At 32.6% G+C, this 17,091-nt stretch overlaps 2 protein-coding genes across 2 annotated transcripts in view; both read left to right on the forward strand.

Moving 5' to 3' along the window:
* The window catches only part of LOC140445973 (uncharacterized), a 151,897-nt gene that overhangs the window by 60,310 nt on the left and 74,496 nt on the right, over window positions 1-17,091 (forward strand). The gene's annotated exons all lie outside the window — the stretch shown is intronic.
* On the forward strand, window positions 1,156-16,367 carry LOC140445975 (uncharacterized). Its single transcript, XM_072538446.1, has 2 exons — window positions 1,156-2,507; window positions 16,111-16,367. Exons 1-2 carry the CDS (start codon window positions 1,306-1,308, stop codon window positions 16,193-16,195), a joined length of 1,287 nt encoding a protein of 428 aa, XP_072394547.1. The 5' UTR covers window positions 1,156-1,305; the 3' UTR covers window positions 16,196-16,367.

Genomic DNA, 17,091 nt, shown 5'->3' on the forward strand with positions numbered 1-17,091 from the left:
CAAATACAGAAAGAAATCAAAATAGAAATCAGAATAGCAAAAGAAGATTTTTATAAAAGAAAATGTGAAGAAATAGAGCATTTGCAGGCAAAACATGATATTTTTAATGTACATAAAAAAGTGAAAGAACTTGCAGGTACACAAAAACGTAAGCAGCCAAATACAATTAGAGGCATTTGAACTGTGGATGTATCGCAGAATCCTGAAAATATCATGGACCGAGAGAGTCACAAATGTCGAGGTCTTGAGAAGAATGAATAAAGAAAACGAAGTCATATTTACGATCAAAAAACGAAAACTGCAATACTTGGACATATAATACACATTACAAGAGGCGAAAGATATGAACTGCTTCGAATAATTATGCAAGGGAAAATAGCAGGAAAAAGGTCGATAGGAAGAAGACGAAACTCCTGGCTAAAGAATCTACGGGAATGGTATAGCTGTAGCAGCAACGAATTGTTTCGGTCAGCAGTTTCGAAAATACGTATAGCCCTGATGATCGCCAACCTTCGGAACGAAGATGGCACTTGAAGAAGAAGAAGAGTTATAACTCAGTACTCAGTGTTAGTGTTACCCGAAGATAACATGAACTCATACCTATTACCCGAAGAGAAAAATATTATCGACCTAGTGTCATTAAAATATTTAAATTAATCAGCATTTTTTGATGTAAGATAAGGGTTTCTACATTTATTACGTAGCTAGTTTCAACTATTTTTATTTTAAATATTTTCCACATGTTTTGTAATTTAACAGTCAAAATTTTACCTTATGTTTTTTGTTATTTTAAAGTGGAAATATAGGTTCTTTCAGGTTTTTCACTGATGATGGTCAGACTGGAACGAAAACGTTTTGAAGATTTGTAATCATTTTGGATTAATTTTTAAATTATTTTTTAATCAAAAATATACCATTACACACAAAAAGTTCTTACTTATATGTAAGTTTTTTTATATTTAAAATATTTTTCACATCCTGTACATACACAATTGTTTTTTAAATACCCCACTATAAACCAGTGCCCCGAAATTGCGCTTAAAGCACGCCCATGCTATCAACAATAAAACAAAACAAGCTCATATCGCATATATTGATACACAACATTTTACCTATATCCCCTCCCTGTGGAGATGATATCATCCATCCACTGACTCCAGCAGTTTGGTTTTAAGTAGATACCACACTCCAGTGCCTCGGTCGAGACAGAAAAGAAATACCAAAGCGGGAGTAGACGGCTGATTTCATAAGTTACCCAGTGACCAGTCGGTTTTTTAAAGTGCCAGTGTTCGTTGTTTGTAGAAAATGACGTCGGTTACAGTTGTTCTTGACAAAGACAAGAAACACCAGTATAAGGATTACGTGAATTTTCTAGGAAGCTATAAAAATGGTAAAAAAAGCGAAAGTGATAACAATTCGTCGCTGAATTCTTCTGTAAGCGACTTGAACGATTTGAACGAAATGCCGACGAAAAGCTTCAACGAGTATCTCAAAGACTACAACACAAAGAAATTCCAACCGGTTCAGCCCGCGTTTACTAAGAAAGAAGAAGCGCCAAAAAATGTCAAGACTGAAGTATTTATACAGATCAATAACACGAAAAATGCAAATAACAACAGCCAAATTCAAGTCACTTTGCCAAAACCAAAACTAGACGAAACTGATGGCGAACAAATCAAAATATCTGTTGGCGAATTATCACAAAAATTCAGCAATACCAGCCTCCATAATAATAAGACACAGACGCATATATTAAAAAGAAGCTCCAGCATTACAGAAAAGACAAAAATATTCGAAGAAAACCAAGACGAAAACAGAAAACTTATAACTAAAATAAACAAGGCGAACCACATCGAAAAATTTCCGAAAAAGGTGCAAACAGCAACAAAAAAGCCAAACCAAACTTTTATTGAAATAAGGAAACAAGAACTACAAAATAGCCCCAAAACTAATGGCGCTGTTTCTCCACCTCCGGGAAAAATAGATGTTGCCAAATTCAGCAGTCAACTTGAACATTCAATAAACAACAGTTCAACTGTTCCTGCTAAATATAGTCAAGAAGTTTGTAGTGAAGTTCCTATTGAACCAATAACAGTGGAAGCTCAGGAAAGTATAATTAAAATAGAAATCCCTGTATCCAATAGTGCAATTCCTCCTCCTCCACCACCACCTCTTCCGCCTGCAAATTTACCACCAAGGCCCGTTATTACCAGTCCTAAAGTGTCCAACTCTAGTCCAAAATCTTTCCACCAATTACCAAAATCCCCAGTGTCCAATGGTTACAGTACTCTACCAAGAACGGGCCATAACACTCTTCCTAGAACACAAAACCAAGCCAGTGATGCCACTTTAAACAGGAACGATCCCAGGGTAAAGAAACTAGTTTATGGTGCATTACAAGGAATGTATGGAGCATACCACGACAAAGCCAATGATTATTTGGCTACTCTACCGAAGAATAGGGTGAAAAAGGGAAATGGACTGGACAGTATCATCAACAGCATTGCGTAAGTCTTTAATTTTTACTTTTTTTTATTAATGTTAAGGCATAAACATATCAGTAAGTATACATTAATTGATCTATGTTTGTTAGTTATTTTTTCTTTAATTAAACATACCATACAAAACTAAATTATCGTCAATATTTCTCATTAGTTCAGTGAATATTTTCGGATTTATTTTCCTTTTTTTTTTTCTGAAAAAATATTCTGAATATTTTTTAGAGCTTTTTTATTTCATTCTTCTGTTTCTTAAAGAAGAAATTCTGTTTCTATATACTTTGTCCAAATTATTCATTTTTATAGTTGCTTAAAATCTTAATCGGCAAGAGTAGCGAATATTTATTGTGCCGTTCTTTTCTTGTATTCTCTGATGGCTTCTCAATGTTTACATTAACTTGATGCTCCAGATAGCTTTGGAGTTCCTTAGGTCTCAGATATTTAAGATTATAGCTATAGGTTTCATCCTCTATCTCACATAGTCTGCATTCTGCCATGTACAATGTTTTTAGAAGCTTTCTTAATAGGTAAAAGTTGTAAGTATTTCTATTAAAATCATGGGTATGTTTTTTTGTTTAACCTAATGGCAATAATTTAAGTCCCCTATAAGTAGGTAATATAGTTCCCTAAAAGTATTTTTCATTGTCACTATGTACTTTTTTAAATTTCTTCTAGCTGTAAGCTGTAATTAATTCTGCAAAAGGGTTTTTTTGCTTTCATAGAAGATGTTTTTGCACATTTTTGGCTAATTCGTCAGCAGTTTTTTTTCTTTTTCCCCGGAATGTCCCAGAATCCATAAGAGACTAACTTAAGTTTGGTTTATTTAATTTCACTGTTTACCATACCACTTTGGAACCAATCGCACCTGATTTAGCAGTTTCGATGACTAGTTAATTGTCGGACAATATGTTCACCATATTTTTTGCCCAAGTGAAACAGTACATATTCCAATGGTGTGAGTTTCTGTTTGAAAGAGGCTTGGAATTTTGTCCATACTTTCTAAATGTTTAGTTCTAGGTCCATCCACTCCTATTCCAGTTCCTTCTGCTGTTTTATAGCTGTCTATGTACGGCATGATGGCGTTCTTGTTTAGCTCAAAAGGGTGTTTTTGTCCCACTTATTTTAGCAACTCAACCTATGCTTCTCTGAAATGTTGTATTGTGTATTCCCCACTACACACTTTTATCAATGAAGAATCGAGATTGGGTCGACTGATTCCTCCATTGGTCGTCTTATTCGTAAAGTTTCTGGGCACCATTGGATATATTGTGATATGTCGATCAATGTTTCATGCTTGATTGTCTTAGATAACCCAGATGGCTAAGAAATTGGTAAAAAAATTACAATGAGTAGAAGTTGTGTTCTAGTGCGATGAAAGTTGTTGCTTTTCTTTTTAGATAATTTTTTCCTCAATCCACACTTCTTTTTTGCTTTTATTATTTTTCTTGCATATTCAGTTTTTTATGAATCATTATCGTTTATCTTTCTTTATTTATACTCTATATACAGTTTAACTTTCAGAGATCACGAAATAATAAAAATGAATTTTATTGCCGTCCACTACCCATCGGAGGTACTACTACTACTACTACTACTAAGGATTTCCACAGTTTTCACTGTCTTCCTTCACTCAACCGTTTTCTCCAATTTTCCCTGTCATTCCAGTCTCCATCTCGCAGGGTTCTTTTCTCCATAGCCTCGTCGATTTCATCTCTGAATGACCTTCGGGGTCTTCCTCTCTTTCTTCTTCCAATCGGGCTCCATTCTGTGATTTTGTTTATCCAGCGTCCTCTGTCCGCTCTTCTGACGTGGCCGTACCAGGATAGTCTCTTCTCCTCTATATAGTCGATTATGTCTGATTGCACTCCCATTCTCCGCTTAATCTCTGCGTTTTCAATTCTGTCTCTTTTTGTAAGTCTACAGCTTCTCCTCAGGAACTCCATTTCTACTGCTCTTATTCTACCTCTATTTCTCTTGTTTATTGTCCAGTTTTCGGACCCATATGTCAGGATACTTCTTGTCAGGGTATTATATATTCTCTTTTTTGTCTTTATCGTAATGTTCTTATCCCACAACACTGAGTTTAGTTGTCTTATACAGTTTCTTGTTTGTCTCAGTCTGTTGTTTATATCTTCTTCTGTTGTTCCCTGGTTCGATATTATGGTTCCTAAATACTTGAATTTATCTGTTCCATTTATTTGTCTTCCCTCTTCTATCTCTAGGTTTCTCATATCCTTGTTTTCTGTTGTTAGGTATTCGGTTTTCTCTAAGTTTATTTCCATTCCGTTGTTTTTATATTCTTCTTCTAGTTTTCTGAGCATAAAGCTGAGATCTTCTTCATCTTGTGCGATGACTACTTGATCGTCGGCAAAACTTAAGGTGTAGCTTAATATCATAAACACTAAGCCTCGAGCTATATTTTTGACAAGTAGTACGTTTGAAAAATCATCTTTTTTTTTAATCAGCCTAGGTACTGTTTTTTGTTATGTTTACCTATCTATAATTCTAGCTATTTCTATTACGCTGAGGTCCAATTCTCTTACAATTCTGTCTGGTTTCCCCACAAGTCTCCTTGCTTTTAAAATACATCAAAAAATTATGTTTTGTGCTCTAGGCAAAAGATGACCTTTTTTATGCGAATTTTTAGGGTGTTTCCTGACCACAAAAGTTAGATCTACAGTAGATACAGATCTTTTAGTATCTGTTGTGCCCATAAATAGCTTATGAAATTCTCAATTTTATACACAGGTCAATTTAGTTTTAAATTCTTTATCGATTTCGAATATAAAACAAGACAAAGATGATGCTGTAACGGACTTTTATCATTTCCTTTCTAACCCAAATATTTTAAATACCAAAAGTATGTATGTATCATTTCCCAGAGGCTTATCCATCAATTTAAAAATGCTAATGTGTTTGGCATTTTGGAATGTTCGAATTTCTAACAAGTCTTATCTAAAGAATTATACGAAAAGATGATTATAAATTGATCGTGCATCGAGTTGCAACATCTGGACCAGATGTTTTGTATAAAATAGTAATTTGTTAAAAAAATGTATGTTGAGGATGTTAAATATTCCTCTTCTTGTAAAACTTTCTTCTTGCTTTCTTCAATAAAAACTAGATATTTTTTGATTATTTATATTTATATTTATATAAATAATTATGTCATCCTCTTCATCCTAAGTCTCTTTCAATGGGAACAACTTAATTTTTCTCATCTGTTGTAAATCTAATTTACTATTTTTTGTTGGGAATAAGACACAATTTTATTTTAAAATAAGTTGTATTGACTTTTTAGTTTCCACTTTGGAATTTTTTCTCAAAATACAAAACAAATAAATCGAACAAATTTTGTTTTTGTTACTTGCTAAAAAAATTCTGCTAATAATTTAATTTTATCTGACTCATTCCTAATTGATATTGACTATGATATTGACAATATCGAGCTGTAAAAGTAGTCCAGAGATGGAAGCCCCAAGGAAACAGAACAAGAGGAAGGCCCCGTAAAAGATGGATAGACGACGTAGAGAGGGATCTTAAAACCATGAACATCAGGCAGTGGCGAAGGAAAGTATCCGACAGGGCAGAATGGAAGAACATTGTTAAGTAGGCCAAGACTCACAAAGGGTTGTAGCGCCATTAGAAGAAGAAGAAGAAGGAAGATTGACAATATCGTCTGACTAATAATTGTCAATATTATATTGACAATTTTGACATATATTATATATACATTTTAAACTACATGACTTAAAAATGATATTTTTTGGAGTTGCATTCCTGGGACGACTTTATTGAAAGATAGTTCATTCGATTACATGCCATCAACTTTAACTTAATAGACCGGGACATAAGGTTTTTTTCGTGATACTGAACCAGACAGGCATCCGACAGTTGTTTTGAGTAGTGTGGACCTCTGTTATAAAAACCTATATTATGTTTCCTACAGTCGATTTTTTGGACTTAATTAGTTATTAACAAATTAAGGTTAAAAAAATTTTCACTTTTTTCGTCCGTAAGCAGAAAGTGAAGCATTTGAAACAAATTTAAGAGTAATAAACCTATAAGTCATGAAAAACCTTCAAAATGGCGTTTTTAAATGTTTTTATCCTTATTTGTTGCATGCAAAGTTGCAAAATAAATAAGAAATTTCCGTGTATTAATAAATATTAATAACATTTTTAAAACTTAACTTAGAATCTTCATACTACAAGTAATGGTGGGTCTTATAGTGCTTACAATGTAATCAAAATTTCAAAACGATCGGTCCAATTATTTAAAAGTTGTTTTGTTTGTTTATCCCAAATTAAATTTTTTTGAAAAAATATAAGTCAGAAGATGATGAAATAACAGTAATTCTACGTATAGCTTAAGAAAGAAGAAGGATCATTCTATCAACTTTATTAAACATTTTGTTTTTTTATAAAAATATTAGTTTTTGTTTTACCATTTGTAAGGTTTTGGTATGATTTATAAGTTTAATAATCTTAAATTAATTTGTTTTAAGCGCTTCACTTTTTACTGATAGACAAAAAAAGAGAAAATTTACCATTTTTTGACCTTAATTTGTTAATAAGTAATTGAGACCAAAAAATCAAATGCAGGAAACATAAATATAGGTTTTTGTTACAGAGGTCCATAATTCTCAAAACAACTGTCGTTTGCCTGGCCGGTTCAGTATCACAAACAGGATACTTTTTTTGCTTATTTCCCTGGCCTATAAGATTAACTGTCAGAACAAAATCAACAGATCAACCACATGCAAAAAGGAGAGTCAAATTCTCCTGTTAATGATCCCATAATAAATTGTTGCTTAATAAATGTGAATCTGACTAAAAATTATTCGTAAAAACATTTTTGCACCATGACTCATCAGAGATCGTTCGTTGATCTTCACATTTCGTTGCTCTGTATTTTTTGGAAGAGCTGTATATGTAGCTTTTCCAAAACTTGTTAGTTTTTGACATTTTAAAAAGGCTAGACTTCTTTCTTTCGGTTTGTAACTTTCGTAAGTATTTGTTGGTTGTCTTTGGAGAAGATCCCTTACACTTTCTTCTTGTAGAAAATAGTCTTTAAATACTTCTTCTTGACTGAGCCATCTTAAATTATGTATCTCCTTCCATGGACTCAGTATTCGACTTATCAAAATTACTAGATAGTCTTCTTCTTCAAGTGCCATCTCCGCGGCGGAGGTCGGCAATCATCATAGCTATTCGGACTTTTGAGACGGCTGCTCTGAAAAGTTCATTTGATGTACATCCGTACCACTCTCTCAGGTTGCGCAGCCATGACATTCTACGCCTCCCTATGCTTCTCTTTCCTTGGATCTTTCCCTGCATAATCAGTTGGAGCAAGGTGTATTTCTCTCCACGTGTAATATGTCCGAGATATTCCAATTTTCTTGTTTTAATTATATTTAAAACTTCCATTTCTTTCTTTATTCATCCTTCTCAGAACCTCAGTCAGACTATATTGATAATTTTTTAATAGCATCACGACTTGATTGCTTTTCTTCTATGAGCATAGTCAGTTTATTTATGATCATTGTCCATTTGTGGATATCGTTCTATTCTTTGAACACCAAGCAGATTTTCTAAATGTTGTTCCTTTATTTCTTTGCCAATTTGAGGACTATTTCCACCAGGTAAATTTTTTGGTCCCCACAGTCCACCGACTATTATATTTATGTGTTATCCTCTGTCTTTATGTTATACTTGTTAATATTCTACCTTTTTATCCTTTTCTTACGTCGAATTTACGTCGATTGGTGCCAACAAATTGTCTCGAAAATCTTCACAAAATTAAATTCTGCTTCCTGGGTCGATCTCTTTTTTAGTGTTTCTTCACATAAACGTATAGAATTTGTTTCTATTCAATGTCCACTACAAATATAGGCTTACATATACGTATATGTATATGTATATATAATGGTTCATTTTTAGGTGAGGAAATGAAGTACCAAACACACTAAACCTATCAATTTCCCGCAGCAAGATGAATCGTTGTGCAACTTTTTGCAAATGTCAGGAAAGTTTGTAAACAAAATTCATGATGGTAAAATGAAAATTTCATTTTGTGCGTTGGGCGAGGTTCACTCTTGGTACCAGATACCTTGGAGATCATCCCGTCGTAATATTCGTGTTCAGCTACCCCAAAAACCTCCGGGTATGACTTTTAACTGATTTAGAATTACATTATACTCCAGGAGACGAGGTCCACACTAGGCTCTAGGTAGCTCGAGGATCATCGCTGCCATAATGTTCGTGTTCATCGACCTTAAAAAACCCCGAGTAATGACGATTGACTGATTTCGTATGAAAATGACGTGAAACTTCAGCAGACGAGGTCCAATTTTGTATTCAGCGACCTCGAAAAAATACGAGTTATAACTGTCGAGTGATTTAGAGTTAAATTGACATACTTCAAGAGACGAAGCCTACCCTGGGCACCAGGTATCTCGAGCACCATCGTCGTTGTCATATTCGTGTTTAGCGATCTCGGAACCCCCGACTATCAAAATTAAACTCATTCGTGTTGTTATTTTATTAATTGCAAATTTTTCGTTTTCTATGCACTTTGGAAATGAATTTTTCTTATGCACAAAATGCAATGTTCATTTTACCACCATGAATTTTATTTACAAACTTTCCTGACACTTTTCCAAATCGAATGCAAAAAATTTCACAGCGATTCATTTTGGTACGGAAAATTGGTAGGTTTAGTACTTAGTTTCCTCGCCTGATTCTTTCTCTTGTTTATTTAGTTATTTATTTATTTATGAACGGTCAAACTCAATTATTTTAAAGACTATATTGAATTCAGTAAACCTTCTTTATAGGTACTAAAGATAGAAAAATGAATTAATAATTTTGTAATAATATATTATTATTACAGACAATATAACAACCGAATTAATCTAAACAAGGAAACAAAAATTGATCGCCAAATAGGAAGTCACAAATTGACTGATAGCTACAAAGTAAAACAAATCATTCTTTATCGCTGTCTGAAAATATTTATAAAAACGTATTATTCAATCTTTTAATGTTTAATGATAGTGTTGCGGTAAAGGAGGAAATGGTTTTTATAGAATCAATTAATGTATACATCTGGTGTGCTGATTATCTTGTTAAATAAATGTTTTAAAACAGTTTTATACAAACAACTTGCCCTACAAATGTGCTAAAATGATGTTTTGAAATATTTATTTAATACATTCCGACGATAAAGTAAATTTTTATTTGATATGCACATTTTAAAGACCTAAAATTGCACGATTTACGGAAATTTTGTTTAGTGGGGGTTTTGTAGTAAAGCCGATCTTATGGTAATATTTACATTGTTGTCAGATTTTCTGTTTTTATTTACATATTATGAAGTTTATTTAAAACATATCACGCTGAGTATATTTTCTTTATGAAATCCTTAAAAATATTGAATAGTTTTCATGTAATCCTTATAAATGTATATATATATAGTATCCAGAAAAGCTAAATAATCTGTTTCCCAGTTAATGGAGCGTGATTTTATCGAATGGCTTAGACGTAACCCGATATGAATCCTTTAGACTATTTCCTAAGAAGTCACTTAAAACAACCGTTTATAAGACAAAACCTGCCAATATTCACGACTTCACACATATAATTGCCGTAAAGATAAAAATAATTGTTGCAAGGTTTTAAATATCGGATGGTTTGTGGTATTAATATATAGCGGAGGTCCTACAATTTTTTTCTGCTTCCCGCTTTTCAATCTCCACAATCGTCGGTCTTGTCAATCGTTTTTTTCCAAATGGTTCCAAATTTTTCGGGGCCTACCTCGATCCCCTCTATTTGATGGAATATACGCTAAGATCTTTTAGGCCATAGTTTATCGATCATTCGTACCAAATTATGTTCAGGAATGCTATTCTGTCATCAATGGTAGTTGTTACTTTTGAGCATTTTATAATTTCTTCGTTTCGGATACGGCCCAATCGAGAAATTCTGCAAAAACATTCCTAGAAAATCTATTTCTAGCACTACAAGTCCATCATTATTCCTTTGTGTTATTTGCCAATATTCTGCGCCATATATTGTAAAGAGTTCCACTGTGCTTCGATATAAGTCTAGTTTTATAGACATCTTTATGTTTTTGGTACGTAATAGATAGTTTGACTCTTTTATGACTACTTGTCATTGAATGTTACTGACTGTCATTAACTGTTACTTATATCCATTCCTCTACTACCATCTTCGGTTATACAAGTTACTAGATGTGTATGCAAATTACAACCGTTTATAATCCCATTTTCGAGTAGAAAAATATCTCATAATGTCTTCTGGCTGTTCACTAACTACGAATTGCTCTGTTTTTTATGTTTATTTTTAATCTCCATTTTGTTTACTCTTTGATTAGCTTTCTGGTCATAAATACTGTGTTATCTTCATCATTTGCTATTACTACCTGGACATCTGCAAGCAGTAAGGTATACAGGCAGCCGTCTTCGATTTCAATTCTTATTTTCAAACACTTATTTTTCCATACGTTCAGAGCTCTTTAGGTGCAGATTTTAAACGGAGTAGGAAAAAGAAAACATCCTTATTTTAAATGTTTGGATGTTTCAAATAGTTGTGACAGATTGTTTTATAACGTGATTTTTACATATACTTGGCTTTTACATATAAATTATTTAAACTAGAGTTCTGAAACTCCTTAAACAACTTGTTAATTGGCACACTGTCATAAGCTTTCTTCAGATCTATAAGCATAAGGTGAGTTTTTAAATTTCTGTCCAGAATTTTTCAAATCTTTATTTTAAAACTCTATCATACACCCTTCCAATAGAACTGGTTATGCTAAAACCTCCATTTTTGCTTTTTTAGTTTTTTACACCATTTCTTATATATTAAACATTTTACTTTGGGTGCCTGGACATACTGGTATTGAAGGGAACGAAAAAGCGGAACTACTTGCCAAGAGAGCGACAAAAGAAATATTCATAAGCCAAAAACCTTTCGTTGGCATAGCAAGAATCACAGCCAAAAGATCAATATTTGACTGGGTGGAACGGTTGAAACGTAACCACTTGTAGGAACAAACGGATCTCAAACATTCAAAGGTTTATACATGAACCTTCGAAGAAGGGTTCCAAAGATCTACTAGATCTCATGATCTGCGAAATATCGTAGGTCACCTAACAGGATACTGTCGCCTCAAGGGACACATGAATAAAATTTAACTGGCAGAAAGTGTGAATTCAACTCGAGCCCTACGGCTTTGTAGAAATATCACCTAAGGTCATAAAAAACTTTGTTAAAAGGCTGGGATGAAGGGGCAACTTTAACCTAGAGATGAACCACAATAGACGTCTTAAGACGAGTGGAAGGGTGGTTAAGAGCTCACTCATTTTGGACCCATAGACATATGTGAAAACAAATATGTTTACAGTAAAATTTTACTTTTATTTCTTTTAATACTCAAGATCAAAAAATATTTACAAAATAGTTGAAAAAAAATTACAATAACCAAAGCTGTAAACAAAAAAATATTTCAATTATTGATTTTAAAATAATACCAACATATTATTTTTCATTCCTATTCTTTCTTCATTTGTTTTCTTTTTAATTTGCAGCTCTATTATGCAAATTTACTTATTTATCTAACACAATATTGATTGATATTCAATTTATATAAAAAAAAGTTAAATCAGTGGAAGATTCGAACCCTCATTATCCAGATCCAAAAGCAGAAACAATACTGAGTAGCTAACACTCAACTTGTTATATCAAACATCTAAGTTATATTTAAATTACCTCACTTGTGTTTGGTAGTGGAAAGGTCACGTGGTCAATAAAGTTTGCCATTAGATAGAGACGCTTTGCATTTTTTTTTCCGTCGCACTGAGGGAACGGGTCTATTTTGCAGCGCTCGGTATAGGTATTCTATGTCTATGATTGACCTACCCTAACCTATATATTGAACTGATGAATAGTATCCATAAATATATAATACAAATAGACTAAGCGTTGCAATAGAGCCGCGTTCGTCCAGCCTTGTATCGACCACGTGACCTAAATGACCAATGAGAAGATCACGTGGTCAATAAACTCGGCCCGTTAGAAAGAGATGCAGGGACTGTTTTGCGTCAATTTTCTCTGTCGCACTGGGGGAACGCGACTATATGACAGCAGCCAGTCTATTTGTATTATATGTATATGATGGTATCTGCCAATATTTTGGGATTCTCTCTTCATTCATTAGACATTTATTAGAAACATCTGTAATTATTTCGATTTGACCTGAACAATATTTTATCAGTTCTATAGGTAGGCCTCGGAGTCCTGCTGCTTTCCACTGTTCTTTTTTAAGAATTTCAAAAAGAAAAAAATATATAAGGTCGTTAAAAAAATAAAGTTCGTTAGAAAAATTATGCAGGAAAATGACAAATCTGACATTAATGTAAATACGTAAAACTAACTCCGTATTATTTTCTGTAATTAAATTTATAGAAGACAGCGTTATTATTATTATACAACACAAAGCAAGAATGCAGATATTTTCTTTCCACATTTCATATTAAGACTTTTTAAACTATGTCGAAATAAAAAAAGCAACAAAAAGCTCAAGCAGAAAATAAGTATCTAACGGAAAGCGGAAATGTGTGTGTTTACTTAACAAAAGTTAAAATCCATAAAACGAGACTTTCATTCAAAATTGTAGGAAGACACAACTACGAAAACGAAAGTAGAAATCATTGTACCATTCGGTGATTTTTTCGATATAGTACTAAAAAATGTGAAAATATAACATCAGTGCTGACGTATAAAATGGTTTATTATGCACATCCTATTTAAATTGATAATGAAGCATATGTTTAGCATATATAATTTCATTCATGTGTTGCAATTTTTAGTTGAAAGAACAATTATGGAAGATTTATTTTTGATACGTTTTTTTATATTTTAAATAAATCTCAGCACATTTTTTACAAATTAAAACGAAATAGACAGTATAAATATTACGAACATTTCCAGAAAATGGTCGAACGACAAAAAAGGAATGCTGGGAACATACCCCAACACAAAGTCCTAGGAGTGGTATATACATCTCCTTTCTCACTAACTACAATCTATAGGATTTATTACCAATTGGACTATTAGTTTTTAAATTACAGTACTCCTTAAGTAAACCTTTTTCTTCGAGAACTTGCCTCCACTGTTCCAATTCTAGCTTTAAATTCCTTCCAGTACTTTCTAGTAACACTATATTATCAACATACAATCAGCATGAGGGAATGTTACCCTGTTATGCAATCCAACACTATCCAAATTTGTTAGCCTCGTCCGGTTCTCAACTGGCCTAGCACTTTGTTACTCCCTCGTAAGTATATTTTAATCTTCTAATACTCACTGAATATTCTTGTGCCTAAATGGAAACTGATTTTCGGATATTTCGGTTTCTTCTCTTATCTGTGTATCAATTATTATCTTCCATATTTGTATAGTATGATTAGGTAGTTTTATGCCATGTAGTTTGTGCATATATAAACATGTATTAATATAGCAAACAAATATGTCAGCCAACTCGTTCCTATTTCGTCCAACTCTGTTCTCATTTCCACTGTAATATCATTTGGTCAAACTGCTTTACTTTTCTTTATTTTTTGAAGTACTTGATCAACTTACTCGTTTGTTATTTTGGTGACCATTACTGTTACTTTACACCCAAAAAGGCAGCACCAACACAAACCAAAATCAAAGTTGAAGGACTAAATACGGAATCCAAGGAATACTTATACAGAAAAAGAATATCAGAAAAATTACTGAGAACGAAATATTAGAAAACGATAACATCGAGGAAAACTGAGACAAACTAAAAAAAAACATAATTAACGCAGCAACAGAATCACTGGGAGGGAGGAAGGTACCGAATACTAACATATGGAAAAAGAAAACCACATGGTTCAAAGAGGAAGTAAAGACTAAACGTGAAGAAAAGGAGAAAGCCTTATTTTAATACAAAACATAAAAAAACAAAAGACATACAAATCCAACTATATAATGAGCTATATTAGCACCACTATAAACGAATCAGAAATGAAAGGAGTACAGATCATTTAGTCAGACAAATAAAAAGGGAACACTGGCAGAGTTTCTTAAAACAGATGGGACACGACATCTACGGAACACAAAAGAAATATGAAGAATGATCAGAGGACAAAGAACTAACTAATAAAAGGGAAACACATTCAAAAGGAAACATGGTCAGACTACTTTTAATCGCTGTTATAGATGACGACACTGAAACACCAATATCAGAAGTGATGACAAACAAAGAATTAAACATTGATGAGGAAGGGGTAAAGGAAGCATTAAGGAAATACAAAATGGAAAATCACCATGAGAGGACAGAATACCGAATGAACTCCTAAAGTACGAAGGACCAGATCTGACCAAACAACTCTTTTCAAAAAAGGAGGCAAATAGAACCCGGATAAGTATAGAGGAATTAATTTATTAAACACAACACGAAAATTATAAATCAAGGTGATAACATAAACTGACTGAAATTATTACACTAGCAGAAGAACAGCAAGGTTTTATTAGGTCGGAGAGATCGTGCACAGACGCAATATTTATAATAAGGCAAGTGAAAGAAAAATCATTAGAATTCAACAAACCGGCAAGTTCTCATAAGTTCTCTTAAATAAAGCTATCTGGTGGCCAAAATTGTGATGGTGCAGCTTTTATTATGTATAACATAAAAAAAACTATAAGACAGTTTGCAGGAAAAGCTTTGTTGAAAGTGTTTTTGTATAAGGAACATCCACGTTTTTGCATCCATCTGTGACCAATTGTCTTTAAAGTCAAATCTACAGACAACTAAATAGACAATAGCACATGAAAGCAATCAGCAGACGACAAAAAACGCAAAGATCAACTGGCAACAGTTTTCGCTCTTAAATTTTGGTTATGTAAAAGATATTTTATTTATGGATTATATTAGGAAAGGAGCAAAGGTTTAATTCTAGGACGCATTAAGCTACATGATAGACTTTCTTTGAAAATCTGTACAAGTGACGTAAAATAAATATCACAAAATAAGAGAAAAGGATACGGGAAAAGTTATCATGTACAAGAAACGAGTGATCCAGACGTATCTCACCAGAATTCATAAAACACGGATCATAAACACTCCACAAAACAATCCAATGAATTTTTCAGGGAGATATAAGTGAAGAACATCTCTATAGAATTATAAATGGCGAAAGAAAAATAAAGCCAAAGAACAAAATGCGACACCTTTGAAAGTTGTCATTAAATTGGGTAAATATGCACATACGTATTATCGATCATTTGTTTTGCAATTGTATATTATGTTTACGCATATCTGATTGCTATAATCTTGAAATCGCAATAAAATGCTAGTCATTTCGAAATTCAATAGAAATACTGGCGAAGTATTGTGAACCTGGGGCATAGAGTGTCTTCCATAGATGTAAGATGCAGAAAGCTTTTCTGGAAGCTATTTTGAACTTTAAACTGTTTTAGAAACTCCCACTAAATTACATTTAAGTGTAGTTAATAACATTTTTTAATATTTTTATACAATAATATTATATTATTTTCAGAGCACAAGGAGGACTTGATAAACTATGTGGCAGAGCCATTCCCAAAAGTGAGACAGAATCAGTAGAAGCGAACATTATTATATGATTATATTCTTTTAACCTTCAGACATTTTCTGTGAAAATTATTTATGTTCTGTGTATTTATATGTGTATGTGATTGCTTTTTGTATAGGTATATCAAATAAATTGACATTTTAGCTTTTAAAAAAATTTAAAAAAATATATGTAAAGTGATATTAATAAAATATATAATACAATTTTATTCTGTTATTTTTCCTTCTATAATAACAGACGTTTGTAAAAGCTATAGTTTAAATCTTTATAAATGTTTTAACTAACGAAGAAACTTTTATAACAATAAATGAAATCAAATCAATTTTACTTATACAACACATATTTTATATCAAATTTAACATTTTCTTTGCTGAAACCTAATACTATTAGCACGATTTAGGAAGCGTATTTAAAAGGTCAACCGAAAGTCATCATCGAAGGTCTATGGACAATGTCGTACAGTAAAAGCGTAAGTCACTTCTTTATATGGTAAGCGGTAATTATTAAGTTTATTAAAGTTTTATTTCTGGGTGTAAATTGCAGTTTTATGGTTTACAGCTCCACAAATTTTATTCGGAGTAGTAAATGCCAGTGAAGGTTTTTCGGTTTGAATAATATATATTCCATATAACAACTATATTTTTACAAAAATATTAAAGAAATTTTTTTAAATGCTTCTCTTTAATTTATATATTATCTCCTTGTGTACGATTTCCGTATGCACAAAAATATTATTATAGAACACCATAAATAAGTATAGAACACCAGAAAAAAACGCAATACAGCCATAGTTGTAGACATCGAAGGCCGGCTTTTGACTACAATTGAAGATAAATTAAGAAAATGGAAAGAAGACATGCAAGAATTATTAGAAGACACAGCAAAAACACCAACTGAAATAGATAATCCCTACGGCTCAGAAGTAAC

This window comes from Diabrotica undecimpunctata, chromosome 7, assembly GCF_040954645.1.
Source record: "Diabrotica undecimpunctata isolate CICGRU chromosome 7, icDiaUnde3, whole genome shotgun sequence".
NCBI lineage: Eukaryota > Metazoa > Arthropoda > Insecta > Coleoptera > Chrysomelidae > Diabrotica > Diabrotica undecimpunctata.